General features: G+C 41.2%; 2 protein-coding genes and 1 long non-coding RNA gene across 6 annotated transcripts; 1 reads left to right on the top strand and 2 right to left on the bottom strand.

Moving 5' to 3' along the window:
• The first annotated feature begins 8,548 nt into the window (after window positions 1-8,548).
• On the top strand, window positions 8,549-17,456 carry LOC147214748 (uncharacterized). Its single transcript, XM_086140367.1, has 3 exons — window positions 8,549-8,700; window positions 8,800-8,898; window positions 10,143-17,456. Exon 3 carries the CDS (start codon window positions 10,253-10,255, stop codon window positions 16,421-16,423), a length of 6,171 nt encoding a protein of 2,056 aa, XP_085996493.1. The 5' UTR covers window positions 8,549-8,700; window positions 8,800-8,898; window positions 10,143-10,252; the 3' UTR covers window positions 16,424-17,456.
• Window positions 17,457-17,807: 351 nt separating this feature from the next.
• LOC147214747 (bone morphogenetic protein 2) lies at window positions 17,808-22,603 on the bottom strand. Of its 4 annotated transcripts, XM_086140371.1 has the most exons (8): window positions 22,025-22,603; window positions 21,793-21,900; window positions 21,270-21,318; window positions 20,782-21,108; window positions 19,439-19,578; window positions 19,236-19,352; window positions 18,965-19,151; window positions 17,808-18,636 (listed from the first exon to the last, which is right to left on the bottom strand). In XM_086140371.1, the coding sequence occupies exons 3-8, from the start codon at window positions 21,301-21,303 to the stop codon at window positions 18,227-18,229; spliced, it is 1,215 nt and encodes a 404-aa protein (XP_085996497.1). In that variant the 5' UTR covers window positions 21,304-21,318; window positions 21,793-21,900; window positions 22,025-22,603; the 3' UTR covers window positions 17,808-18,226. The 4 variants fall into 4 exon arrangements, with proteins under 4 accessions (XP_085996497.1, XP_085996495.1, XP_085996496.1 ...); XM_086140369.1 differs by having other exon boundaries at window positions 21,793-22,603; XM_086140370.1 differs by lacking the exon at window positions 21,793-21,900.
• Window positions 22,604-24,707: 2,104 nt separating this feature from the next.
• On the bottom strand, window positions 24,708-27,127 carry LOC147214746 (uncharacterized). The gene is made up of 4 exons (XR_015104287.1): window positions 27,098-27,127; window positions 26,011-26,111; window positions 25,853-25,923; window positions 24,708-25,735 (listed from the first exon to the last, which is right to left on the bottom strand). It is a non-coding gene; the product is annotated as an uncharacterized LOC147214746 (long non-coding RNA).
• Between the last annotated feature and the right edge of the window lie 600 nt (window positions 27,128-27,727).

The raw sequence follows: 27,727 nt of genomic DNA, 5'->3' as shown, positions 1-27,727 counted from the left end.
GCCATCATTATGTACGATGTAAAAAAGATCACAAATTGTTGAGGAACAATATCGCAACACCTCTGTTTCATTGTGAATGAAAACATCTTTTCTGCATGTTGTCAAGGAATACTTTGAGCAATAAGAAGGAAAACAGTCAACAATATGTTCATGCTCAAGGTCATGTGCAAAACAACGCAACGGGCGGCATGGTTGGCTTTCCACCAAGATGCCTCTCCCACACGGTTCACTTCATCCTGCAAGCAAATCTGCCTGATCTTTGACCCCTGCTTCGCTGGAAACCTATACCACAGGATGTTCTGATCGGTCAGGGGGTTGAAAAGTAAACAAGTCCAGCTGTGTTTGATAGTGAACCTGTTGTGAGAGGAAATTTAACAAAATCCGGTAACCAGTAACGCAAATGCAAACAATATCTTTTAAAAACAAAATTAACCAAAATCACCTTTACTCACTGAAGTTTTATATAATATATGTATATGTATATGTATATGTATATGTATATGTATATGTATATGTATAAAGGCAAATGCCCAGCAATGCTAAATACATTAAGACCTTGAAATGCATTTCATTATCTCTACATGAAATTAGCTTGTTGGTGATAAAGTATCAAATCATTATTTAATTTCGAAAATTGCAAAGGTAAAAGTTAACTCAGTGAAGTGGCAAAAAAGAAACAAATGCTTATAACATGAGATTCTGTAAATTGGAATTCTGGAAAATATTACCTTCAAAAAATACTCAATTACCACAAAAGCACTGAATTAGTGGAACGATGTATAAGATTAAATAGCCATAAATAGATCGTCATCTAGCAATCCAGCGCCGTGTGTTTTCCCACCCAAAGTGTTGCCATCCACATTCCTGATGGTGAAACCAGTTCTGGCTCCGTCCAGGACAAGGCGGATGACTGGATGGAACTCAAACAGATGCAGTTTAACACCGGTGATTGAACAAAACAACCCGTGTTTTGCTTCCCTGACATGAAGGGCCAGGTGTGCACAGATGCACTTGAGCCTTTGTATGTGCATGTGTTGTAAGGGATGTTTGATTTCACATCTTTCTTCCTGATGATAAAAGGCCCAGTCATGGTGTCATGCTCCATTTCATGAAATTGCATCATCAGTGTTTGCAATATGAATCCACAACATCCAAGAATGTTTCAGGGTGGGGGTCGTGCCGGGGTTGGGGTGTGGGCATAGCATCTGCGTAGGCACATTTCTTCTTTTCCCTTTACAACTAAGACTGTTGAGGAATAACTGTTCGGGCAAGATAACGAGGCACGAGTTTTTAGACGTTTTTTTACAACATGTCCTTTAAATTCGCATTCTCTCAAACCGATTGAGAATAAATATTTTTTGGATACCCACACTACTTTCCCACCCATTGTCATGGCATGAAATGTATTTTACATTTGACGATGAAATAAATAGATGAATTCATTAATAGAAATTAATTAAAATGTACCCTGTATGTGGATTGTTACTGTACAATAGAATATTCAAATATTAAACATGATTTTCTTGATTCTTTTCTTAACATTCTCCTTTACCTGTATTCATGGAAAGTTTAAATATCCCCTATCAAATGTATAATAAATAACATCTTGTTTGACTTACAGCTCACAGTAGTCACTGCTGAGTCATGATTTAGTGTTGCACAAACATCTCTTATTGATGGTGAAGGGAAAAGGATGGTTTTCTCAGGGAAAGAGGAAACAATAATAAAACCGCAATGTTGTTTTTGTCATATGAGATGAAACTCGGTGTTACCGCTCAGGAGTTTCTCAACATTTTGAACTGGTCGTGTGCCTCCGCGGTGTATTTTGGAATGCGGGAAAAGGTATTGCCTCGCTGCTGGACACCAACCCTCAATAACAGCAGAGGTTAACCTTTGACCCTTTCATAAATTGAATTTATTGATTTTATTTATATGCACATAAGTACATAAAGAAAGGAAATAAAGTGTGATGGTTCTCTGGGGTTACACACTGAACGTCCAAGTGCTAATTTTAGCTTCAACATGAGCCTGTTGTTGTTTGAGTTGATGGTATGCGAAGCACAACCCAACTGACCTGGCAAATAATAAAAGACAAATACAACAGGACATTTTCTAAACCAAAGCAGATTAATTTGAAGACTTTTGTTGGAGGAAGAACTTAGTATGGAAATAGTATTGTAAATATCCTTTTTATAATGTTATTTTTTATGCTTGATTTCTATGACATCCTCCTTGGGGGGACACACAAGTTCCAACACTGAATATGTTTTAAATTTCCATCCAGTAATTCATCGATCACGATAGTCGATACGGGGCCACTCGTTCATACATTTAGGGCAAATTAGGGGCTCCGGGGCATGTTTTTAGCGATGGAAGGAAATGGGAGAACCACGAGGAAACTCCACACCAGACCCGTTGGGAATCGAACCAAAGACCCGCCAATGAGCCGCTCTCATTTACAGTGATCAAATATTCACATTTACATTCTGTTAAGTCACTTTGTCCGTGCCGTGAAAATTGAAAGAAGTGTCCGTTAAATGAACAAGTGGATAACTTCCGAATGGGTGGAGACAATATTGCGGTTCTGCCAAAAGGCGAAGGGGTTCAGCAACATTCTGCCCGTTGCTATGGTGCCACAAATGCACCTTTTGCCATGCATGCCGACTGTAGTGGGATGGGTCTTTCCATGATACCACGAAGTTCTCAGCTGCTAGAAAGTAGTTGCTCAGAGGCTGAAAGACATTTTCTAGTGATGATGCACGTCTGTGAGTGGGCGTTACAAGGGTGCAGCCAAAACAGAATGGTAATATTACATTTTCATGGTCAGATTTTAAGACATGTACTGTACCAACGGTCACTTTTTTGGCTTTGTAAATATTTTTACGGTTCAGATGAACGTCAGCGAAGCGTTTCATAATGCCTGACCTTCCTACAGGGTGAAATGTTACAGTTGCCTTATTACAAGATTACGGTCCTGGCTGAAAGACAAACACAGTCTGAGGCTGTGACAGGTCATGGGACAATCTATGTGTTCTGTACTTTATCAGGCCATGTTAATTTCAGCTTAACACATCTCGAGTGTTAGCAGAGTGTTTCCAGTGGCCCGAGCACAACCTTTTATATAACCGGTCACACCCAGCTGGTGTATGATGGACAAAATTAACAACAGAAAGTCCTTGCTGACAGGAAGTAATAAAATGTTATACTGTATGCAATATGACTAGAAACAACAGGAGCGAGGTCAAAGGCCATCCTGCTTGTTCATCCTGTTCACGATGATGTCACATCATTGTGTATTTTACTCACCAAGAATTAGAAAAGATCCCAGGTAGCCGTCTCCTCTGAATGATCAGATTTTGCATGTTGATTTCAAATCGATATGCATCTGCTTTCCCCCTTCTGCGCGCTGCTACTGCATGAGCCCTCATACCTGTAAGTGCAAGAGGTTGTCTCTTCAGTTTAATATTTAAAGGGGGAAAGGGAATTGAACAATCAACACTGTAATAGGTTAAAAATATGAAAAAAGACGGATGGAAAGAAAGTGGGTTGATCTTTTAAGGATCTGTTTAAGGTTAAAATGTGTATTGAAGTATTTTTTAGAGTTGGATATTGTGGAGCTGCAAAGATGTCATGGTGTTAAATATATACGGTATACTATATTGTTATAGTATACCGTATATATTGACACACACACACACACACACTGTAATTGCAAGAGTTAATATGATTTTTTTTATAAAGGAAGTAATTATGAGGCACAACCTGGAGTGAACGTAATTTTTCAAATCACATTACCACTCCTGTATCTGTCACCCTAATTGTAATTTAATGTTTTTTTTTAATCATTAGCTGATAATATTAGCATAGTGAGTGAATAACACTTTGCTGCAGTCAATTGATTATTAATGGACTTCATCAGTAATTTTCACATTATTTTACACTTCATTTGCACTGTTTCTCCTCCCCACATGGATGTAATCTCGTGAAAAAAATCCTCCTATCCATCGGGGTGAAATCGCAGCGGCAACTCGACGCCCCGTAATCACCAACAAAGCAATTATCTCGGAGTGCAGCGCGACTGAATATTACACTGTTGCTTCAGACATGACTCAAATGTCACTATGTCATCATTCCACGAGTTTAAAAGAACCCGTGTTTTCAATGGTACGTGATTTATTACCAGAGAGGAACATAATTACAACAGTAAATACCGCCAATGATCACTTGGGAAAAAAAACCCTGACATTATGAATAATGCCTATTCATCTATTCTGTTCGACCACTGCAGGAACTCAGCAGTTTACAGCGCCGATACTCACAGAAACAGATGCTGTTTGGATGGAAATGCTTGCCAGTTCAATTTCTGCCAGAAATGATACTCTGCAAGAACGCGCCAATAAAATATCTGATATCCTGGTTTAATCCAAACTGGTTGTTCCCTTTTTGGTTGAGATTCTAATTTGGGTCAAACTGCACATGACCCTTGAAAAAGCCTGAGGTTGGGAGTGATTTGGCTGCGGATTTTCTTTTTTAACTCCTTTATCCAATCACAATCCATTATTTATGTGATATATTCGCAATTTACCAATATATATTTACAGGTAATCATTTTTGATAAGGTTTTAGCAAATTACGACTAAGCATGATCGGCGGAAAAATAAAGCCCTTTTTCAGTCGGCACTGATCCCGGCCTTCAGGGGTTACAATGACAAATGTTGGCCTCAGGCTTACTGTTGCTAATTAATCAGGACTCTGTAAGTAAGGTGATAACATGCCAGAATGTATCTATGAATAGCCGGACTAACTAATGTCTGCTCTCGTTTTTGAGGGGAATAGTTTTTGGGTGAAAAAAAGAAAAAACAAAACTGCAAGTTTGGCAAAAAAAAAAAAAAGGGGTTTTCATTGAGTTCCAGCATAAAGAGCTCTTGTTGCTCATTTCGAGTCATTTTCTAGGGCTGCTTTGACATCACTGATATGTATTGATATAACACAGTACTTTAAATATAATTTGCTTCAACAAGGATCCACAGTATTTAGGTCAGATACTTTGCAGTGAAACCAAATCTTGGATCAGGATCAGAACCAAAACTTTTACTGTCGTGTCTGCACTGGTATGATTATCATCCAAGTTGAATACATTTCACCTGTAAAGTGATATCAATACCTGCCTTGAAAGAAAGAAAGAAAGAAAGAAAGAAAGAAAGAAAGAAAGAAAGAAAGAAAGAAAGAAAGAAAGAAAGAAGGAAAGAAAGAAATTAGAGAATTCCTGCTAAATTATCTGAAGTTTTGCCCCTGCCCCCAGCAGATTCCTGAAAAAAATTAAGTCCTACTCTAAGCTATTGGAAGATGACTTATAATATTTCAGTTTTGTTGACGCTGTTCAGAAACATAGTATAAAGTTTGTCAAAAAAAATCCAGAATACTGTAATTGTTTTAGGCCTGTTTTGGTGTTGAATGTTGCACCCTCCAATGCTAGATTGAGTTTCACTTGAAATACAATTATGGAATGGGCTTGCATGTTGGCTACAACACAGCAATTAAATCTGGGCGGCTGGCAAATGTTGTATCTAATACTCAATTTGACTGCCTGAGGCAAACAGAGAAAGGTGAGAAATAGACCGGAGGTGGAGATTTAGCTTTAGAGGAGAGAAGAGTGACCCCTGAAAGGCCTCACTCTGGGCAAGGCATGACTCCAAAAAGGAAAACTTAAATGTTTTGGTGTGAGGCAGCTTGACAGAAGGAAAAAACTCAGAGATAACTTCCTCCCTGCAAAAATATTTGAATGCTATATTGAATAACAGATTTGTACCTACCAGGATATTATGTATGTATGTATTGTGTACTTGACTAAATGCAGGAGAAACACATTCAATACTAAGGCCATCTGTGCACGTGTTTCCGTTTCAGGCTTGTCACATACCATTGGCATGCCCAACCTTTGAGTGATCAGCAAGGGCGTGAAACGTGCACAGACACTGGCTATTACTTCATGAAATACAACTTGACAGAAATAGACTGGCTTATATATGGCACCTTCATGCAGGAGAGCACACTGAGTGCGAAGAGTTCACTAATGAATCCTTTTGGCTATACATTAGGGACACACTTCATTTGGAAATATGCTTATATATTTATGTCCATATATATGTGTGTGTGTGTGTAAAATTGTGAAAGTGCGTAGTTGTCTGTCTCTGCGATTGTCTGTCAACCAGTCCACGGTGTACCTCAGCTCTCGCCCAATGCCAGCTGGAAATAGGTTCCAGCATCCCCTGCGACCCTAAGAAGGATAAGCGGTAGATAATGGATGGATGGGTTGATGCATGAATATACGTGTGTGTGTGTACATAAACACACACAAACACACACACACACACATGATTTATTTGTGTTTTTATGTGTATGTATATACCAGTGACGTGCGGTGAGGTTTATGGCTGGTGAGGCACTGATGTCATCACATTCAGATTTACAAACATTTGGACCCTATAAAGTAACTTATTTACCATTTTATTGGCAGCAGTTGACATATTTTGTTTAAAATATCATATCAGCATTCTTTACATATACAAACTGCAGCATATAAAAAAAGCACATGTAAAAAAATGTTATTATCTCTTACCTTTACTTATAAATGAAGTCCATGCGCCGCTCCTTCTGAAGCATCGATAACTTGCTTGTAGAAGTCTTCCGTTTCTTTCTTCAGTTTCAAAAGTCTCTCTGTATCGATGGAAATCACTGCCAGTGAAGACAGTCGTCCTTGATCGGTCCTGTTCCAACTGTATGTTTTCAGTCTTTTCGGTGCCGAGAATGACCGCTCCACCGATGCTGTCGTAGCCGGAACGGTGACCACCGGCCGGAGCAAGTTTGTCGCGTCAGGAACAGTTTGAATGAGATCCTGCTGGGCCAAAAAGTTGAGAAGCTGCTCAGGAGATTTACATTCATCCCGATGAGATCGGCAAAAATAATAGCTGGATGGCTGTGCTTGACTTGCTACTGTTTACTGTAGCTTGCTATTGCTAATTCCATTATTCTGTAGCCGAGTAGTAATCGGCAGTGCCCTCTACCATGAGGCACCGTCACTGCGGGCCTCACTTAATATCTCTTCGCAGTCGTTTTATGACTACGAGAAACACGTTACAGTTGTTGATGAAAAACATTCGACACATCAGCTAAACTTTGGAAATTTTGTTCATATATTAAAAGTGTTTTTAAATAATGACATCCACAGAGACAGCACTATGGTGTCCGTGCATAGCATGTCAGCACAGTTAGCAGAATCATTGCGCAATCCATAGTGGGCTCAGCGGGTTGCCGCGTCACCGCACATCTCTTCTTCATATTTGAATGGCAAATGTGATTTTTTTTTAGCAATTTTGAAAAAAGAAAAAAAAACTAAAAATGGTGAAGCCAAGTGGAAAATAACTTTATAGTACAAATCACTGAAGAAATATGACCATTTAATTTTTTTTTTCATTTTGCATTTTTTTCCTTTCCATGATGACAGGTGAGGCCTGGCCTCCCCTGCGTCTACTGACTGCACCTCACTGGTATATACACACATACATGTATATACATACATAAGTAAAAGATATGAGTGTATATGTATGTGTGTGTATATACAAATACAGGCACACATACATATATATACATATACACGCACATACATATATATATATATATATATATACACATGCCAGACCACACTCAAAGGATTACTCAGCATTTCTCCATGAGCAAGCACATGGTGACACTGTCAAGAGAAAAACTTTTCATTGGCTGAGAACCTTTGAGAGAATCCAAGCTCAATATAGTAAGAGTGATAAAAAATATTTTTCTTATCAAAAATGATTAAACTGTATTAATAAGGTTATTAAAAATAAACAAAAACTAACGAGCAATACAATGTAGAGGGCGTTATAAAGAGGGAGCAATTATGATAAAGTCTACTTTCTCCATTTCTAACATGTGCAGGGTCAATTCTGTGTGCCTTCATCCATTGACTTGCTTGGAATCATTAAGGCTAACAAGGCAACAAAATTCCCTTTCCATTTCCCAACTTAATCTCACAGCAACAGCAGCTGCATCAGTCCTAAATCTGGGCCGTGGTCTGACACGTTCATGCTTGCAACATGGTTTTGTAAACACAGCTTGGGTAACAAAAATTAGCCCTGGCTGGCCACGGTGGCAGCAGTCAGCAGATATCCTCGGGGACAAAAGCGCGCATTTGAAGCTTAGTGAAGCAATGATCTATATTAATAATGCTGTCTCCAACAGTGTCATCAAGACAGTCTGATACAATAACAAAAAACATTACTGATGATGTTGGAATTTGAATGACTTCACAAATCCCAAATGTCCATAAGGACTTTAAGACCAATGTCTCATCTTAAACAACAGGGAACTCCGCTGTCTTCCCAGTGAAGGATCCCAACAGAAAAGAGAAGGATCATGCTTTAGCCCACAAGCTTGTACCACTCAGTTACAAAAATAACCAATGACAGTGTCCATTTCATCTCACTGCCCTGCCTTGCCACTTGACACCCACCGCTTATTCCAATATGAGGCTACCTAGCTGCATGGCGTGTCGCTACTCAGTTTGGCCACACCAACTTGCGGATCTATTTTGGTATATTCTGTGCTTGCTATCAGGAGCCTGGCCACACCACTGCGGTTGAACATGGGTCTCAGGGCTTGAATCCAGTGAGTTTTCGCTTTGTTTTGACTTTGTTAACAAAAAAAAAAGAAAAATGAAAAGTTTACCCAGGAAGGGCCTCAATTGACAATGACTTATTTTTCCAGGTGGTGGATCTGCAAAGGATACGTTTCTTCTATGCTGAGGATATGTGTCGCTGTCTGGACTAAACCTCGGTTCTCTGCATGACAAGACCCATCACCAAGGTGAGGGAACAGTGTTTGTATGGGACTGGTCAGTTATTGAGGAGCAAACTGTCAACACTGTATTGAGATACAGCTTTTCGTTTTGTTATTCTGTCTCCGCTATCACAATCAATACATCTCAATAATAGGGGTTAATTTGACGTTTAATTTTTTAATTTCGCACTTCCACGCAGATGAATAAGATAGGCGAACTACTTCCTTGGGAATAAACATAAAAGCAGATGCTGGGAAAGTACCTTGGTAGCTTCTCAAGTTCTGTGAGCGGTTGGCTGCCAACATCTCCTGGAAAGCCAAAGCAGTTTGGAAATTGAGATAAACAGTACAGTACAGTCACAGATAATCATTAAAAAAAGTGGAGCAAAGGTTCAGTAATGTGTATCATAATTTGTTATTTAGCGTTTAGTTAATATAGCAACCTGTATTTGTTTATGTGTCCCCTATGACTGTAAACAGTGGCTGCATTTGGCATTGATTTTAGGGTACTTCTCAATTACAGATAAAATAGAATACAACCACGCTGACAGAAGATGAATAAACTATAACTACTTATAAGGGGGCATCTGATTGTGAGATAGTTGAAGAGTTGAGTGATATGTTGGTGGCTGTGCTCCCAGGTCAGGACATATAAATGGGTTAATGAGCTATTCTAGGACCTCACCCAGATAGCTAAAGTAAGATACAGTAGAGCAGCTGCTGCTGAGGCATAAATAATGTGATGATCTACTTGCATTTTCTGCACTATGTGTAAACCTCCTGGCTCACACATTGTTCCAAAGCTTTCCTGAAATACATTAATTGCTATTGTAAATCCGTCCCCCCCCCCCCCCCCCCCCCCCCCCCCCAAAAAAAAAAAAAAAAACAATTTCCAGGACCGAAGGGAAGTTTGGATTTTCCTTTAGTTCTCACACACAGTCATGTTATATTTTCCCTTTATATATGCACTATAAGCAGTTTAACCACGAACAGTGCTCGCAGTTTAAGGCACCATAAAGTGCTTTAAATAGACAAGTGCTTGGTATGAAGTGTTTGTCTGCTGCCTGCATAGTGACAGCATGGCCGAAGACGGCACATGTCATGTACGTAAAGGTCATTGGTGTGGATACACTTCAAAACCATTTATAGTAGTCATGTCAATAAAAACTTTTCTGCTGCATTCTAAGTCGCGAATGCTCAAATAATAACTGCTTTCAGCATTTGCCCAAAATCACGTCCTTGACAATGATTTTGCTATTCATTCTCCTTAGGATGTTTATTCTCGGATGTCAGTCTGAGCTGCACGATAACTGAGGGATCGACGGGGCTCGCGGAGGTGAAACACAGGTGATGCACAAGACAGAAAGAACTTGTTGACACTATGAGCTGTGTGGAAAAGCGACACATGAGCCACCGGATGGGAAGCATGCTCCACCATCGCTTCCCCAATGGCTTCACTGACTTATTCATGGACGAAACCGATCGTGAGGTTAGCACTCTCACCGATCGAGCTTTCCGAAGTCTCTGCGTTGGAGACGACGCGGTCTACAGTGATGACATCTTGCATGGATACTCGCCTTTCAGCTGCCACAAACCTTTGGCGGGTGAACCTCTTAAAAAAAGCCATCATCATAAGGAATCTAAAAAACAAGGACAAAACAAAAAGGACAAAAGTGATGCTCAGCCATGGAACCAACAGCAACAGAAGAATATATCCCACATGTCGTCTTTTCTCAAGGCATTAAGTGCCACAAAAGAAGGTTGTGAGGGGATGTTAATCAAAAACGGTGGTGCCACAGACTCTAACGGTGAATCGTGGGATAAGTCGGCTCTTCGAAGCATCCAAAGAGAACTGTCGGAATTCTCCTCGGATTATCACAGCAATCTTACGGATGGACATTACAAGAATCATCGTAGAAATTACCCCGGTGAACATTTAAACAAAACAGGGAGCGATGTATCCTCTGGGAAATTGTCTAAGGTAAAAAATGGGAAATCCACCATTAAAATTAGGAAGCTAAACATTAAAAACTTTTTCCTTCACAGTGAGTTTAGCCCTTTCCAAGCATGGAGAGATTTGAACCGGTTCACTTTCAGCCAAGAGGACACATCCATTCTCCCAACAGATAACATCCCGAAATGGTATGACCTACCATTTTACAAAGAGCTGACGGAGACGCACACAAAAAAGAAACAGCAGACAGAGGAAACACAGTCTTGCCAGAAAGACGTAGTTGAGCCCCCTCCACCCATCGCTCCTAAGCCCGCTCCTCCCCGTTCACCACCAAAGATCTTGCCAAAGCCCTTGGCTGTGGAGGCTCCGAAAAGGTGCTTGTCAAGTGGAGCCGATGGGAACTCTGCCCCGTGGAGGAGGACCAGGTCAAGGACAAACAGTGTCACCATGGTTAGCCAGCTTGGGATGCTGCCTCAGGATAACACTTTGTCAACAGTGGCTGAAAATATTTCATTGATCAAAAATGAAGCCAGGTCTGTGGAAGTGAAAGCAATTGAGGAAGTCAGTTCTTTAGCCTCTACTCCGTTCAGCATCTGCCAGTTAATGACTCCCATCATTCCCTCCAGACAGCCGACCGAAACGTCAGAAATCCTCCAAACCGTTTTTTCCCCTTCTGCGCTTGACCTTCCACGAAGGCCCCATTCGGAGGCCAAACTGACCCCAGAGCCTCCAATCAAACGAGACAACTACAAGTCACTTGCCTCTAGCATCCTCTTCAACCTCAAAGATAACAGGAAAAGGGTAAAAAGCCGTTACAGCCCACCTAAATTCAAAACTTCAGAAGTGCCTGAGCGTTGCAGTCAATCTCCGCAATTAGATAGCCAGCAAAATTCAGATCTTGGCTCGGACACCAACGCACCTAGTCTCAGCTCCCCGGCCACTTTAAAAGATGAACTCGTAGTTTCCAGTCCGGCTTTAGATTCTGCCGGCTCTCCGACTGCTTGTCCCGCCAAGCTTGATGGTGATGGGCCTCTGTCAGATGACTATCTATTGTCAAATTTATTGCAATCCAAACGGGAAGCTGGCAATAGTAGCCTAGGTGAAGAGAATCCCATCTCGCTTGTATTACACTCCAAAAAGAGCAAAAATTCTGTTACTAAAAAGCAAAACTATCCCTCCCTAAATTTGTACAAGAAGGCCAGCCCTGTTGATGGCAATATGAAATATCTCCAAGTCCCTCAGAGCACCACTGCTCTTGTGGACGTTGCACAACCGACTGAGACAAATGAACTCTCACAACTTATGCCAAAAAAAGAACTTTCTCCAAAAAACACAAAGCTTTCACCAAATACTTTAAATGTCAACAATGTTTGTTCGCCCATAATTTCACCACATGCCGTTGAGAAAAAGGGGTTGTCATCAAGTGTATCAACGGGGAAGAAACCACTTAATGTACCAGACCATGCAAAAGTGCCTATGAAAGATTCTGGATCACTCCCTGCTAGCTCTAGGGATAAAGATATGAGTGGCCAACATATGAAAACAATTGATGTGATCAGAGCTGCAAGGGAAGCTATTAATGCGGCAAAAAATAAAGCACTATTAGCACAGTCAGAAAGCATCCCAAAACCTATCGCAGTCACAAATGAAAACAGGGAAACAGAAATCGATGATAGACTTCAATGTTCGATGGAAACAATTAGCAGCGAGAGGGAGATCTCGACAACGGGAAATAACGTTCCGTCTAAAAGCAGAGATGAAGTCACAGGTACGACGCTCACTGACAAGATTGTCAAGAAAGATCCCCCGCCAGTTCCTAAGAGAACTTTTGCAATGTCTGATCTCCAGATTACTCTTGATAAACAGAAAACAGAAACTGCCGATGGTGATTCGGAGGAGACAAAAACAGAGAGAGATACTGAATCTCCCCAAAAACAAGAGAAAGCCAAACACATATTTTCAGCAAGACAGAACAATTACATCAAATATCATAGATACACGGTGACGGAGAATGAACGAGGGGATGAGTACGTTGAAGGCGATGTGAAAGTGAAAACGGGAACAGAGAAGGAAGCTGAAGAGATGCAAATAAGAAAAATCAAGGATAGTGAACATATAATTGATGATTTGCATGCATTGAAAGAGCTGGAGAGAGCAAGGCTTGGTGATCGCATTTGCGAGAATGCGAAGAATAAAGTGGATATTGATAACATTGATGAAGAGGCAAGAGCAAAATCTGATTTGATCTCAAGGGAGCTGAGGAATATCAAGAAAGGCATGTTGTCCATGAGAGGGAATACGTTTGCTAAGAGAGAAATATTTGCAAAGAAAGAGAAGGAGCAGAGCAAGCAGGACGCTTTCACAAAAAGGGACAGTAACGTCCTTGTTAACAAAGCCCTTATCAATGATAATTATGATAAAGCAAAAATGGCACTAGAAGAAATCATCTCAGATAGGGAGACAAGAAGAAACAAAGCTGATGAAATTACAGAGTGTGAGGAAAGAGGTGACGGCGTCGATACAAGTGTGCAGCAAAGTAAAGCATTTTTAAATGATTCTATGAAAGAGATCAACAAAAATCAAATCGCAGCAGCTTGTGCGTGGAAAGAAACAGACCTAAGGGAGAGATTAGGTGACCTGAGAGACCACAATCACATGAGACAGATCCTCGCCCAAACAGAGCCCGGTGAAAGTCACAGATCGGGCATTCGAGCAGCTCCGCTTGGACTTGACAAGGCCGGCAATGAGCTGAATCCGCTGGTAAAAACTAAGGCTGAACACGTGAACGAGCTCGCTGAAAACTATAGTTCTGTCTGTAATTCGGAGTTTGTGAATATGAATGATGCGACGAGTCGACCGTCCGAAGATAATATAGGGAATCTGACCGATGAAAGCATAAAGTTAGATGCTCCTTCTATTCCTCCAAGGAGCAAAAGAGGAGGGCACAGAGATGATGAACACTTTATCAAGGATCATTTGGGAGATGGAGTAGAAGAGCATGAAAATGCTGAGGTTCCATTTGAGGCGGAAACAAGCTTAAAACGTCATAACTTTGCTAACGACTTTTTCAATGAGGAAGTCTTTTTGAGCCGAAGCGAAACCAGCTCCGGTCACGAGACCAGGGTCAGGCTTAACAGCGCAGAGTTTAAATCCGTTCTTGCAACTGATAAAGTGAAACGCGAAGCCGTCTTACCTTCAAAATATCAAGAATATGAGAAAGGTGAAAGTGATAGTACTGCAAATAACGTGGAAGCAGTATGCCTCAACGGCCATGTTAAGGCACAGGAAAAAAGCAAGATAAAGCAAAAAAACCCGTTTGTTGCACCTAATGACAATGCAGAAACAAATGGTGTCACAGTAGAACCTGACAAAATGCACAAAGCGAGTGATGAGGTGACTTTAAGAGCAGAGGCTGACAGCGAGAGCTCAAGGAATCTAATATCACCTTTACTTCTTGTTAATGGCATAGCTGCCTGTCAGAGCCCACCAGATCAAGCTAGTTTATCTTCAAAATCCTCCTATTTTTCTGCGGAGAGTGCAATGCACAGAAATAATGAGACAGAGTCGAACATGTACCAGTCTCTGGAGAATTTAATTGTGGAGGAGGAAGGAGTTGAAGAGAGAGCAGAACATGTTTCAGTCTACTCACAACCTGATACTACGAAGCGAGAAGTGGGGCATTCTTTAAGTGTTAGAGAAAGTGAGTCGCAGTCCATTAAACAATTGACGAAATCTCCCCAAGAAGAAGTAAAAATAGCTCTGCACAAGGAAAGCAAAGAGGTGGAGAATACCATTACTGCTGGCAATTTAACTCAGGATACTCAAATACCAATGTCACCTTCTGATACTTTTTCCCCAACTTTGGGGATCCCCGCACTATTTAAAATCAAAGACAATACATTTAGCAATAAGCTGAGGAAAGCTGCACAACCCTGGTCACCAAGAAGCAGTCTGAGTGGTTCTGAAAGGGGGGACGAGGAGTTACATCAAATGAAGGAAAAATCCGAGCTCCCAACAGTTGATGAATCTGTAACCGATAGAAGCACCTCAAGTGAGCACTTCTTGAAGCCCAAGGAGGTTTTGCCAAACCCATCACAACTACCACTTTCATTGCTTCCAAATGGACGAGGAGAAAACCCAAAGAAACCCCAGGTTGGAGACTTCCTTGCAGTCCCGCATGAGGAAGAGAGATTTTCAGGCTTAAGTCCTTCATCTGAAGGATTGGAGAGTTTGACAACAAGCGCCGTTACACCAGCAGATGGAGTAAACAATGAAGCACCAGCAGAGAAGGCAGTACCAAAAGTTCCCAGTGAAGGCTCCGGGTCCACCTGCAGTACAGGGCTACCCAGACCTCCGGCCATTCTACCCAAAAGCGAGAAGGCCGTTCTCAAAGCGATGAAGCTGACTAACAGAAGAATGAAGAAGGAGGGAGCACATAAGTCATCACAAAGCAGCGGTAAAAACAAAAGTGATGGACACAAGAGTGACAAACCGGAGCTCAGAGGCAGCAGAAATGGCCAGTGCAGCGAGGACAAACAGAGAGAGAAGGTGGAAGATACTCATCGCAGAGGCAGAAACAGCGATGACAGAAGGGAGCAACAGATCCGTGAAAAAGCAAACAACCACAGTGAAACCCACTCCAAGACTCGAAGGCAGAGCGATGATTCAGTCGAAAGCAACCACAATGAACCCTTGAGTAGAGTTGCAAAAGAACGTCAAGGGCGCAGCAGCAACAGACAAAGTAGAGATAAGCCGGAGTCGAGACACTATAGTTGCGATAGGATCATCAGTAACGTACCTGTGTACAAGGCCCAGGTGGGCGAAAGAGCCGTGCCGGGAAAAATGTACAACCGCTCACAAAGCATCGATAGGTACATCGGACATAAAGTCGAACGCAGACTCAGCGCCGATGTACCGCTAAGCGAGAAGCTCGACCCCAGAAGCCTGCGCATCGAAAAGTCCATCATGGATGAGTTTCAGCAAAGAGGCCGTCCCAGAGAAAAAGAAAAGCAAAGTGTAGAAAAGCCACTTAGAAGGAGTCACAGTATTGACGCATACACTCCTGAGCTCCCTCCACCTTCAGCCTTATCCCGCCAGTCCAGCCACACTAGCCACACTAGTCACACTAGCCACACCAGCCAGCTGTCCCGCCAGTCGAGCATCGAGCACGCAATCGTCGCCCAGTCCTTCCCCATAACTCAAAGGAAACTCCTCCAGGATCCGGACTCCGGACAGTACTTCTTTGTGGATATGCCTGTACAAGTCAAGACTAAAACCTTCTTCGATCCTGAAACAGGGAGCTACGTGCAGCTGCCCGTCCAACCCTCAGAGAGTGCTGTTCTCCAGGCTTCACCCATGGAGGTTTTAACACCACCACTGGTTGTGTACCATGGCTTTGTCCCCGTCCCTCTGTCACCCATGGCTCGGAAAGCTACCGTGCAAGCGGCTCACGTGGAGCCGGAAGAACCGAGGCACCTAGAAAGGTCAAGAAAAATCCACTGTAAAGAGGGGCAGCCATATTTAGAGCCGGTGTACGGTCAGCATGACCACATGCTAGGAGAGTTCCTTGGCACCGAAGAAGTGGACTGTCCAAGCTGATAGGATGTGGGGGAGGAGAGGGAAATATAAATCGACATCCTGATTCTTTCTTTATTTTAGTTTAGATTTATATTGTTCCAAGAGTTTCTTCTTTCACCTGAATTTTACTTGACGTTGCGTTTTCCTCATTTTCTTGAGAAATTTTAGCCAGGACACAACACTGAAGTGTTAGAATTCAATGCAACCGAACCTTTTTCGCCAAATATACAGGAAGTAAGATACTCTGTCACAAACAGCTGTATTTTAGGTTGGATTTTCCCTTCGGACTTTTGATCCCATGTTTGATTTATTCGACACCGAAGCTGCTTTGTAGGTTTTGTTTCTTTTTGTTTTTTTGTTTTTTTTGTAAGATTAAAGACTTGAACGTTTTGAATATGCCTTTAGGGAGGAATGAATGTTATTGAATGCTTTCTGAATTTGAGCTGAAGCACTAATGTAAGATAATGTGAAATTTGTATGTGAAGCATACGGGACTTGGACGATCTACATATGTGATGTCACCCTTTTCTCTGTGTAAACAGAGGAGGTGCGGTCGGATGTAAATGTTGAATATTAATTGTAAATGTCGAGAGTTTGTTATAATTACGTGAAGGGGTGTTTGCCTTTGCACCAATTTTCGGATATCGCGCCTTTTGTTTTGTTATTTTCAAATTCTTGTCACGTTTTTTCTCTCTCAACAAGACAGTTTCCAGCTACTGATGTTCTCATGAAGCACAATTGAAATGAGCAATAAGCACCGAAAATGCCTCATTACGATTGAATTGTTTTATAATCTCAACCGATCACATCAACGAAACTAAATTTTGAAGGTTTTGCATGCTGACATTAAACCTGATCAATACGCGTGATGTATTTCAGACTAACAGATTGAACCGGAGATCAGGCGAGTTGTGATTTTTGAGAAAGCAGAGGACATGACAGAGAAGGGTTTTTTGCAAGTTTGTTGCATCGGCATTTTTTTTAAAAGCAACAGTAAAGCAGGGCTGTGTTGTGTCTGTGATCCATTCCAATAAAAAACAACTGCTGTTACAGATTACTGATTGATTTGTGGTGCTTTGACAATTTTTGCTATCTTAGCTTTACTTCTGTTGGTCACCGTTTTTTGGAAAATTAAATCCCGTTCGCATCAGATTCTCTAAATCCCCAACTTAGGTCACGGAGTCACTGCTCAAAGATGTTTACTTTAGAATATATTTTCATTTTTTTCTTTCACCAAAATGACGACGGACAGAGAAAAACAATGCAAAACTACTTCGCCACATCATTTGGATGAGCGTGATACATGGCATATGTATCTGAGCAGCAGGGGATAATCCAGTTTTTGGCTAATTCACGCCTCAATTGTCTGACAGACTCATAGCACAAAAGACGAGAGGGGTAATTATATATTTGCTTTTTTTATCACCTTGAAGTGAACTGTCTTTTTTCCTTTAATTTTTTGACACACAAAAATCTTAGTTCATAAATTAAACACAGTAGATGATGAAGAGAAGTAATGGGAATCAATATGAGGTAAAAGTAAGAATAAGAATCTCATTATGATACTGACAGATGGCGAGACACAGCAATTAATTTGACTCAACCGATGCATTCGGGAAGATCCACATCAATTTAAATCCATATTTTAGTCCCGAACTGCAACATTTAGAACAATTTCATACCACAACATCAGCAAAGCAGTTTCATAAATTGCACTTCTTAAGTTTCTCATCTAAAGGAGAGAAAAGTCATGGAAAATGTGTTTTGTTTCTCAAAGTAATAACATCCCTTATTGTCCCCGTATGAAATAGAGTGCAGCAGCAGTCAGTGGCAGCCGCAGCTCAGTGCCACCATGTCATCGTACTGCTTCAGCACCACATTCTCCTCCTCATCAAAATACAACAAACTAATGGACTGGAGTCTGTCGGGCACGCAACAGGGAGCGCCCACTTCATCTGACGACAGCTTGAGCGCGTGCATGATGGAGCGCACCGTGGCGTGGTTGGTGGCCTTGAGGCTTCCCCCCAGGGGGAACGGACAGGAGCCTTTGCAGTTGTGAGCGTTGTAACCCCGGGGGGAGATGATCCAGCCCGACCAGCCGATCTCCTCGAAGTCGACGAAGAGGGGAACCCTTTGACACGGTTGGGAGTGGCCTTTAGGTAAGAAAGAAGGAACTCCACGTCGCTTCCTGTGGTTGTGGCCGTGGAGCTCATGCGCTCCAGCTTGGAAAGGACCTAAACAACAGGAGGTCATCACACATTTGGAGCAAATGTGCTCATAAAAATTGCCCTGCAGGACATCTTCTAAAGTTGCATCAAGAAAAATAGGCACGGCTAGATTTTGCAAGACTGGGATGCAGAAACAGAGACGGGTCTCTGAGCTATGTTCCCATATGCATATTATGGATATTTTACGCATCATATAGAGACATACAACCATACACTCTCTTATTCACACGTCTGGACGATTGAGGATCTCCGATCGTGTTTGGACTGTTAGGGGGAAACCGGGGAACCGGTTGCTGCCGGAAGCATACCGGGGACCTCATCCGAATATCCTTACCCGGGTATGGCTGTCCCGATGATTCCACCCTCCCGTCGTCCGAGAAGATGACCAGGTAGGCGCTCGTGTCGATCATCTCTCTCTTCGGATTGGAAGAAACCACAGAGTCCATCCAGTTACCCGACGGGAAGGTCGTCACCACCAGGATGCCGTTGTTCTCCTGGCTGTTGCAGATCCATCTAGACACCTGACGGATATGCGATGGCAACGGTTTAATGAATAAATAAATGGATGAATCGATTTGTTTACGAAAAAAAAAACGAAGCAGAACCATTTGCGTGACATTGAAGACCTCCCATCCCTGGGTGTAGAGAGGCACCAGCCTGGAGGTGATGAGGTTCCCCCTCCATGGCATCACTTCACTCTCCAGAACCTCGTACAGATCCACCTAAAGCAGAGACACAGTAGAAGTAAGTTGTCAGTCAGGAAGAACGATGTTTCTCAGAACCTCTCAATCTGCCTTGGATATTTTACCTTATAGAAATGATGGCCGTAGGACTTTCCCATGTACAGCTTCTGTTTCTTTCTGAACCATCGGAATTCAGCTTTAATCATCTTCTCCCCTCGGCTGAAAGAAGACAGATTGAAGAAGTGAAATCTCTCTCCGGCCTGACCTAAAAGTGAACAAGAAATTGCGTTCAGATGGAGCATTTGACATCTTAATAGGCACTACGAGACAGTGCAGTGTGATTTAAATATAAGAATATTATCCTACAATAAGCTAGATTATAAAAGTGATATACTGATATATTTTTCTAAAACTGTGACATGATTCAAAACACAATAATTTGTTTTGATAAAATATTTAAATGGACACTATAAGACAGTGTAGTGCAATTTAGATATAAGAATATTATTCTAAAAAAAATTAAAACATTTTAAATATAATTTTAAAAGTTATAACTATTTGTGTCAATCTATAATATCATACATAAAGCAAGAAATTGGTATATGAGGTTTTAGTAGACACTATTAGAAAGTGCTGTGTAATGAAAAAAAAAAAAAAAAAAAAATTTAATTAAATCGATTCCAAAAAGTATTCTAAAATAAAAAATATTATTCTGAAAATATTCTTCTGAACACCAGAAATTGTTTTAAATAAAGTATTTGACGTTTTAACACTAGTAGACAGTGCAGTGTAATTTGAATATAAGAATATTACTCTAAAAATATCAAATTAATTCTAAAAAATAATAAAAAAATATCAAATATTATTTTAACAGTATGTATCATTATCAAACCAAGAAATTGTTTTAATTTGAAGTGATTTAAACATGAAAAGAATTCCAAAGCAATTTAAATCAGTCTAAAAATTATTCTAAAATAAAACATATTGTTCTAGGAATAATACATAATCATAAACAGGAGGAAAAAATTATTGTAGACACCATTAGACAGTGCAGTGCAATTCAAATATGAGAATATTATTCCAAATTAATCTAAACAGTTAAAAAAAAACGACCAAAAATAATAAACAATATTCTGATGGTTATAATTGTAAACACAAGAAATTGTTTTTAATACAATATTTGAGGGTTTAATAGATATTATTAGATAGTGCAGTGTAATTAAATATCATTACAATATTCCAAATGAATCAAAATAATTCTAAAGTTTGTTCCAAAAATAACAAATATTATTCTAAAACAAGAAATCACTTTGAATGGAGTATCTGAGGTTTCAATAGACACTATTAGACAGTGAAGTGTGTAATAAATATAACATTCATCAAATTACCAGCGTGCCCGGACACTGAGGCTCAATGACGCACGGCATAAAGTCCACAAAACGTACTTCTTTTTTTTTTTTTTCCTTACCTCTGTCCTCAAAACTCCGCACAATATTTCCTTCCAAGATCTCCTTCTGGCTCCTCGTGGTCCCGTCGAACACCGACACGGCGTTGAACAGATCCAACATGAACCGAGGCGCCTTCTTGCGCGGAGCCCCGGCGGGGCCCCGGAGTCCCCGGGCGAGGTGGAGCGGCAGGTCCAGCTCGCCGGCCGGTTCCGGGGCGAGCGGGACGACGCTCCTCAGCTGCAGCTGCAGGCTGAGGACGAGCCAGAGGCGCGGACACGGAGCGCGCATTGCAGCCCGGACTGAAGGCGCACCTGCGGGACTGCGGGGGATAAAGGGCGACCCGGCGGCTTTTGATGGGCAGATGGGATGATCGGGGTGTGATTGATAGTGCAGGAGGACAAACCGAACACAAAGGAAAGGTGAAAATGAGCCGAGAGTCGCTTCCAGCGGGTTTATTTGCCCTGCTGGAACTAAATCACATGTACCCCCCCTCTACTATGCTTTATACCTATTTTTCTTTCTTGGCGCACACTTGTCAACATAAGTGTTTTCGTCACCTGTGCCATGAAAAAAAAAGAAAAAAAAAACAACTTACATTAATTCGTTATGGTGCTTTTAGATAAGATAAGATTTCTGCAGATGTATCCTTATTGGTTTATTACGCCGATCAAATAAACTTTCTCCGTCACGTGTTTCTCCTGCCTGTTATCAGTATGAGGCCAGTGGCGAGAGAGTAAACGGAGTGGCGGCGCCGTGACGCAAAACGGTGCGCGTCCGCGGCCCACAACACGCCTGCGTCATCGTGACCCCCCCCCCCCCCCCCCCCCCCACACACACACACACACACACACACACTGCCAACCGCGTGTTTATGTTTATCCAAATGAAGCCCGGATCATCCCCAATCAATCACAAACGCGACAATAGAGGATCGAATTCTCCAAATCGTCCCTGATCAATGCTCCTCCCTGTCGTTAATCGAATTACACATCCAGGATGATGATCCCCTCATTTACAGGCCCATTACTCACATTTAGGGCCGGCAGTGAGCAGGGCCCGTCCTCATCGCTCCCACAGATAAGATACAGATTATATTAGCCAATAAATAACAGAATGAGGGCGACTGCTGATTGGATTTGCTGAAGAAAAAAAAAAGTGATCATTTCCTTTTTTTTATTATTGAAAAGTCAAGGTCACACTGGTATCTATAATGGTTCAACAGGATTACTCGCCGGCCAAAAGATTCATTTGCATAATAATAACCCGCAAAGCTTAAGTCTCATGTACGTGAGCGCTGCAGCTCCTCTCAGGACGGACGCCTTCCCTTTTCACCCCTGCTAAAAGCGTTTAGCCGGCACCAGGTCACGCGTGGGACAGCCGTAAGGTGTGGGACGTCCTCGGACGTTTACCCCCAACATGTGCAACCATCGGATACACTTAAAGGGAAACCTTCGGACGCAGCTTCGCCCGGCCGCCTCGTTCTGCGACGGCGCACCTCGGAAACAAATGAACCCGAAAGTTGAAAAATCGGTCTTGTAGATACCGGCGCCTCGGTAAGTAAAGTTTGCACGGGAAAGGGAAGGTTCTGACATGTCTACAAGTTGCCAAGCAACTGAGCAATGTAGTGTGGTGCCTGGATCTGGGACAATACAATTTAAAGAAAAGAAAAAAAAAACCCTGATGGTGTATTGATTAACTTGTTGAACAAAAGGTGTCGGAGTGCTCATCAGAATCACATGATTTTAACAACAGAATCATTCCCTCCCAAGATATTAAGTCAGAGGAGAGGTTCTCTCTTCCCAGTGTTTGTCTGCCTCACTTTGATGGCTCTAAGGGGAAAGAAAGAGGATCGTATCCATGTTTAGGTCTTTGCTCCTTACGTGACGTGTCACGGAGGGACTCAAAATGCACCGTCCCACCGGAAAGACTTAATTCAGCGAGTGAAGAGCGGCTTCAGCCGCCGTTCATACAAAAGGAGCGTCAATATTCTCGGGCCTTCCATCCACAGTGTCTCCTAAAATTCTGATGGACAAGCTTTCTGTTCAGACGCATCAGTCTCCAGCCACCCCTCCGCGTCCTGTGCGGTTCTATAGCGGCTTATTTTCCACTGAACACTAGGTGGGGATGTTGACTTGGGAACTGAATTTCAGTGAGTATCATTTCATCATTATATGAATGCATTATTACATATATATATGTGTATATGAAGTACTAGTAAAGGAGTAATCAAAGAAATTAACAGTAAACTACTAACTCATATAACTGCATTCATATAATGATGATGATAATGATAAAGTTAATTATATCGGTGAAAATTTGCCCTTTTAAGAATAAGAGAAACTTTTCAGTTTCTTGTTCTCTGTCAATGCACCATCAGCCCATATTGTCAAAGTCAACAATTACAGACGTTGTATAACTAGTCAATTTTCCCCCCCTGTGGTTTTGCATTTGTCGCGGGTGAACATCGCTTTGTTTTACCATCTGGTGCGTTGTTGTCTGCTCTATGACACGGGGTCTCCATCAGACCGGCGTGTCCATGTGTTAATGACTTCACCTTGTGTTAAATACCTGTACTGCAGCAATTAGAGACACATGGAAGGCATTTCCCTCAAGTGCTGGCCACTGCTGCAACTCCGAATGAATAATGAAGAGGAATGCAATCACGGGCGAAAGTGGAAACACATGACACGGGTCTGGAAGTCAGCCGCAGCGTGACATTTTTTTGTAATGCATCTCTTTTGCCCGCAAACAAGCAGGTTTATCTGCCCCGTAGTCGAGTTAAGGTTATCACTTCATAACGACGATGCGATCGGTAGCTTGGTTCGTCTAACGTTTCACATCCGCGCTCATGTGAAAAGTTAGATGACAGGGTGACCGGGTTCGTTTGGGTTTTTGCCGGTTATAAAGCTGAACAAGCGAGAAGTTTGTTCTAAGACCAGGCAAAATGCTGATTATGTCAAAAGTTCCATCCCATAACTCTCTGGCTGTTGCTATATTCAGACGTAGTTAAGATGTTGTGACCTGTAGAGGCAAAGTTTGTGCACGTCCCTCCCTTCTTTTCTTCTGAGTATGACCGGGATGTTTTCTGAATTGGCTACCCCCTAATCTGGGGTCAAATAGAAGAAATGTTTTGAGAAATGACGAGAACCCCCCCCCCCCCCCCCGAACTCGATTGTTGAATCTCTCGTCCGATTCCGGCGAGGGCCAGAAAAAGGCCAGATCATTTCTCACATTTTACAATTTTAAATTGACTTCACCAAAAACAATTTTGTTGGATAAGAACAAACTGCACAGAACAGCCTTGTATTAAACCAAAAAATATATTTTCTTTACAAACATAGCGCACTATGCAGTGGCTCCCAATATTTTATCTCATTTATTCCCCATTGAGGAAAATCCAGAGATTTCAAATAATGGAATAGGGTTGTAGTATTTAGCAATATCTAAATCAGCAATGGCTGGAAGCCTCACAATACTACAGAGGAGTAGATTGAACAGTCCAACAAGTTTTAAAAAAGGCTCATCAAATACTGGTGAGCATTGTTGAGTTTGAATAACTTCTCCAACTGCGCAAGGTTGGACATTGATCCCCAAGATGTCAAAGCAAAAGTCATGTAGACAGAAGACAATTCCAAAGTAATAGACATCATTCAGAAACAATAGATTCTTCAAGGTGATGCATAATATAAATGCTCTGGGTACATCCCTGCAGGATTTTGATATATGTTGTTGAAATAGCATCATGCAGGCAGTGCAGGTACATCCTCTGCACACCTGCGATGCAAATCTACTTTTGCATTGCAAAACACCAAACAGGAACAAAACAGGTCCTATGGTCTTAACTTCTTCCCGCAGCAGAAATCAAGACTCAGCAAACTGCCAAGTGGAAGAACTAAACCACTTCCCACGGAACTAGCAACCAGCAGAACTTCGGCCGATCATTATAGCCGTGTGTGACAAATGGACTTATTCGCTACAAAAATGATAACTGTGAATAATAAATGGATTTCTTTAAATCTTGCTATAAAAAGGAAACGAAGTCCCTTGTTGTTCCTCGACAAAAACAAGCTGTTCCTTTTCAAAATCTCTCAGCAGAAACTTGAATGCTGCATAGCACGTGACTCTTTTCTGACACAGAAAGGCCATATTTGTGACACATTCCTCAAACTCTTTCTCATCTTGGGTTTGGAGGAAGCACTTGAAAATTTCTCTGACTCCCAAATATACATTATCATCATATGTGAACTTTATTTTCAGGTAATGTGTTTGTGCAACAAGGCTCTCTAGTTTTGTTGTGTTGAGCAGAGCTTCAACCTGATGTCCAAATTTTGTGCTTAACCAGGATGAACTTTCATCCAGTTCATTTGATGCCTCCTTAATGGTTATCAGATCATCTTTAAGCTGGTCAACAATTGCCATGAATCCTCTTCCCAACATTTCAGCTTTTTCTAAATATCTTCTACTTTCATATCTATTGTATTTGTGTGCCAAAATAGTTATTGCGAATCCAGCCAATCCCAATAAAAGGCCTCCTGCTGCAGTGTTTGCCCTGACGATGACTGATAGTTCTATTTCTCGTGTTGTCAAAACTGAAGCGATCACCAGAATCCCTAATACTCCTAGGAAAACCCCTATCATTTTAGCCGTCAATGTGCCTCCCTGTACCTGTATCACTTGCTTAGATAACAGTGACAGCTCATCTGCAAGGCCCTGCATTCTCTTACTTGTTGTAACATATTGTTTAATATAATTTTTTGCACTTTCACCCAGTATCTGAAATACCCTTGGCAGAGGGGGTGTTAAGTATCTAATTTTGAATCTGTTCATGCTGGGAGTAAACATCAGGCTTCAAACTGTATCACAAGGTGTGGTTTTCCAGTTATTGTTTTGTTTTGTTCTTTTCGCGCGCATGGAAATATTTTCACGAATACCAAATATGCCGTCGTCAGTTGATGCTGTTGAGAAGTTTTCCACCTGTAATAAAAAAAAAAAAAAAAAAAAGGGTGTTTGTTACAGCTTGGTAGAATATGGGCAACACAATGGCTTTGCTACCTGATTTTTTTTTTTTGTTGGGAGGATCTTGAAACTTACACGACAAAAAATTTCCTCTTGATAGGTACTCTTGTATTCGTGAATAAACTTGCGACAGACAAAATAACGATCTGAGGACACAAGAATGGTGTTCACGGTTAATTCTTAAAACTGGACTGCGAGTTTTGTAATATGATATGTTTTGCATCCTGCTCCACCTCAGTCACTTTGTTTTAAACCGTCTTCTGATCCGCGCCTGTAGATGCAGGTGGGGCGGCTGAGAAAGTGTCTCCAGTGCAGTCGGATGTGATCAAGCAACCTGGAATCACAAAGTCCCCCTTGTGAGAAATAGCAAGAACAACCACGTCTCATTTCCTCACTTCCTCACTTCTAACACAGTCTATGGAATAAGTGGATGTTGAGCCCCAGCTTTCTCAGCTTATTGTTGATTTGCATGCAGGGCATTGAGTGCAAAATGGAAAATGAAATCAAATAAACAACAATTATTTTGTTTAAGTTGTCTAACTTGACACTCAAGAACACCATACAGACATATACGTCTGCACAAAACATAGATTTAAAAAGAAATAGTAAAAATGAAAATAAAATAAAAGTGATAACATTGGTAAAAGTAAATAAATAAATGAAAAATATGAATAAATAACAGCGACAGAGCAGTTGGTATCACATGGAATATGTTGCTTTAAATGGATTGTCATATGAAGATGGGGAACTAATCAGTGTTTCTGGTGAAACGAAACTCAGAGACGAAATTCCATGAAGTCCAGAGAGAAATGAACAAATGAGCCACGAGAAAAATAGATAAAAGAATAGATAACGGAAACATAAACAAATAAATGATAGATAAAAACATTTTGGTCAAAATAATTGCAAATATATGCCAGGTTAAAGTGAATTTTATCAAGAGACGCTAATAAGTCCATTCGTTGACCAATTTGTACTGTCAGACACGGCCAGTACCTGTATCATCAATTTGTAACAAAATAACGCATCAGTAATTAATTAAGGTTTGCCACATTTGCCACACATTGGCAGCTCAGGGTGACTGCTTTCAGACGTAGGGAGAACATGCAAATTCAAAATACAAGATCCCAAAGATCTCCTGTTTAAATCCAACAAGGAGCCTCTTTGTTGTTAAGGTGAAGTGCTAAACAATGTCCCACACCACAATGTATTATTACAATCTCTTTGCCCTTTCTCGCAAACATCAGAACATACAGTAAAAAACATCACTACTCGAGTGACAACGTTAAATAAAACAACGTTAAACAACATGTAACTCACACGACTGTTAATCCCTCTCGCCGTGGCAACTCACAGCTGTCTCTGAATACGGTACTTTCACTTTCATTTTACTGCAGCCTTGAGCTTTTCCTGTTTTTTTTTTTTTTTTACCCTCACCAATGGACACAGTGGGAACGTTGATGAGTCTTTTTCAGATTTTAGAAAGGACACAGTTTGATTAAGCTGCTAGTTTGGTCTATCGAAAGGGGAAATATAATATAACAATAACAAATATCACGCTGTCGTGCTGCAGTCTTCCGAGATGTATTGTGAAACACCCACAGTTAAAATCATAGAATGGACATATGTTGAAATTAATTATCGATGTGGTCATTTCATTGGAGAGCAGTCAATATTTAATGAAAACTAGGTTGAAAGTATTTTATTCATCAATTTACTTAAAAAGGGCAAAGCGAAAATATGCAATGAAAAAGAAAGTGTTATTTAACATCATGTTTTTTGTTTCTCCGTGAGTCCTCCACTTGAAGCTCCAAACCCCTAGGTGGAGCCTTTTACTTTTATTTCTCTATTTAGGGATTCTTACCCTTAATGTGATCGATTATGGTTTACATTCTTCCAATTTTTAAATATAAGAAATCTAAGTAATCAGACTTTCTAATGAATCATTTT

This window comes from Fistularia commersonii, chromosome 33, assembly GCF_037954325.1.
Source record: "Fistularia commersonii isolate RoL2024-O1a breed Wild chromosome 33, RoL_Fcom_v1.0, whole genome shotgun sequence".
Taxonomy (NCBI): Eukaryota; Metazoa; Chordata; class Actinopteri; order Syngnathiformes; family Fistulariidae; genus Fistularia; species Fistularia commersonii.
This window is presented reverse-complemented; position numbering and strand designations above follow the sequence as displayed.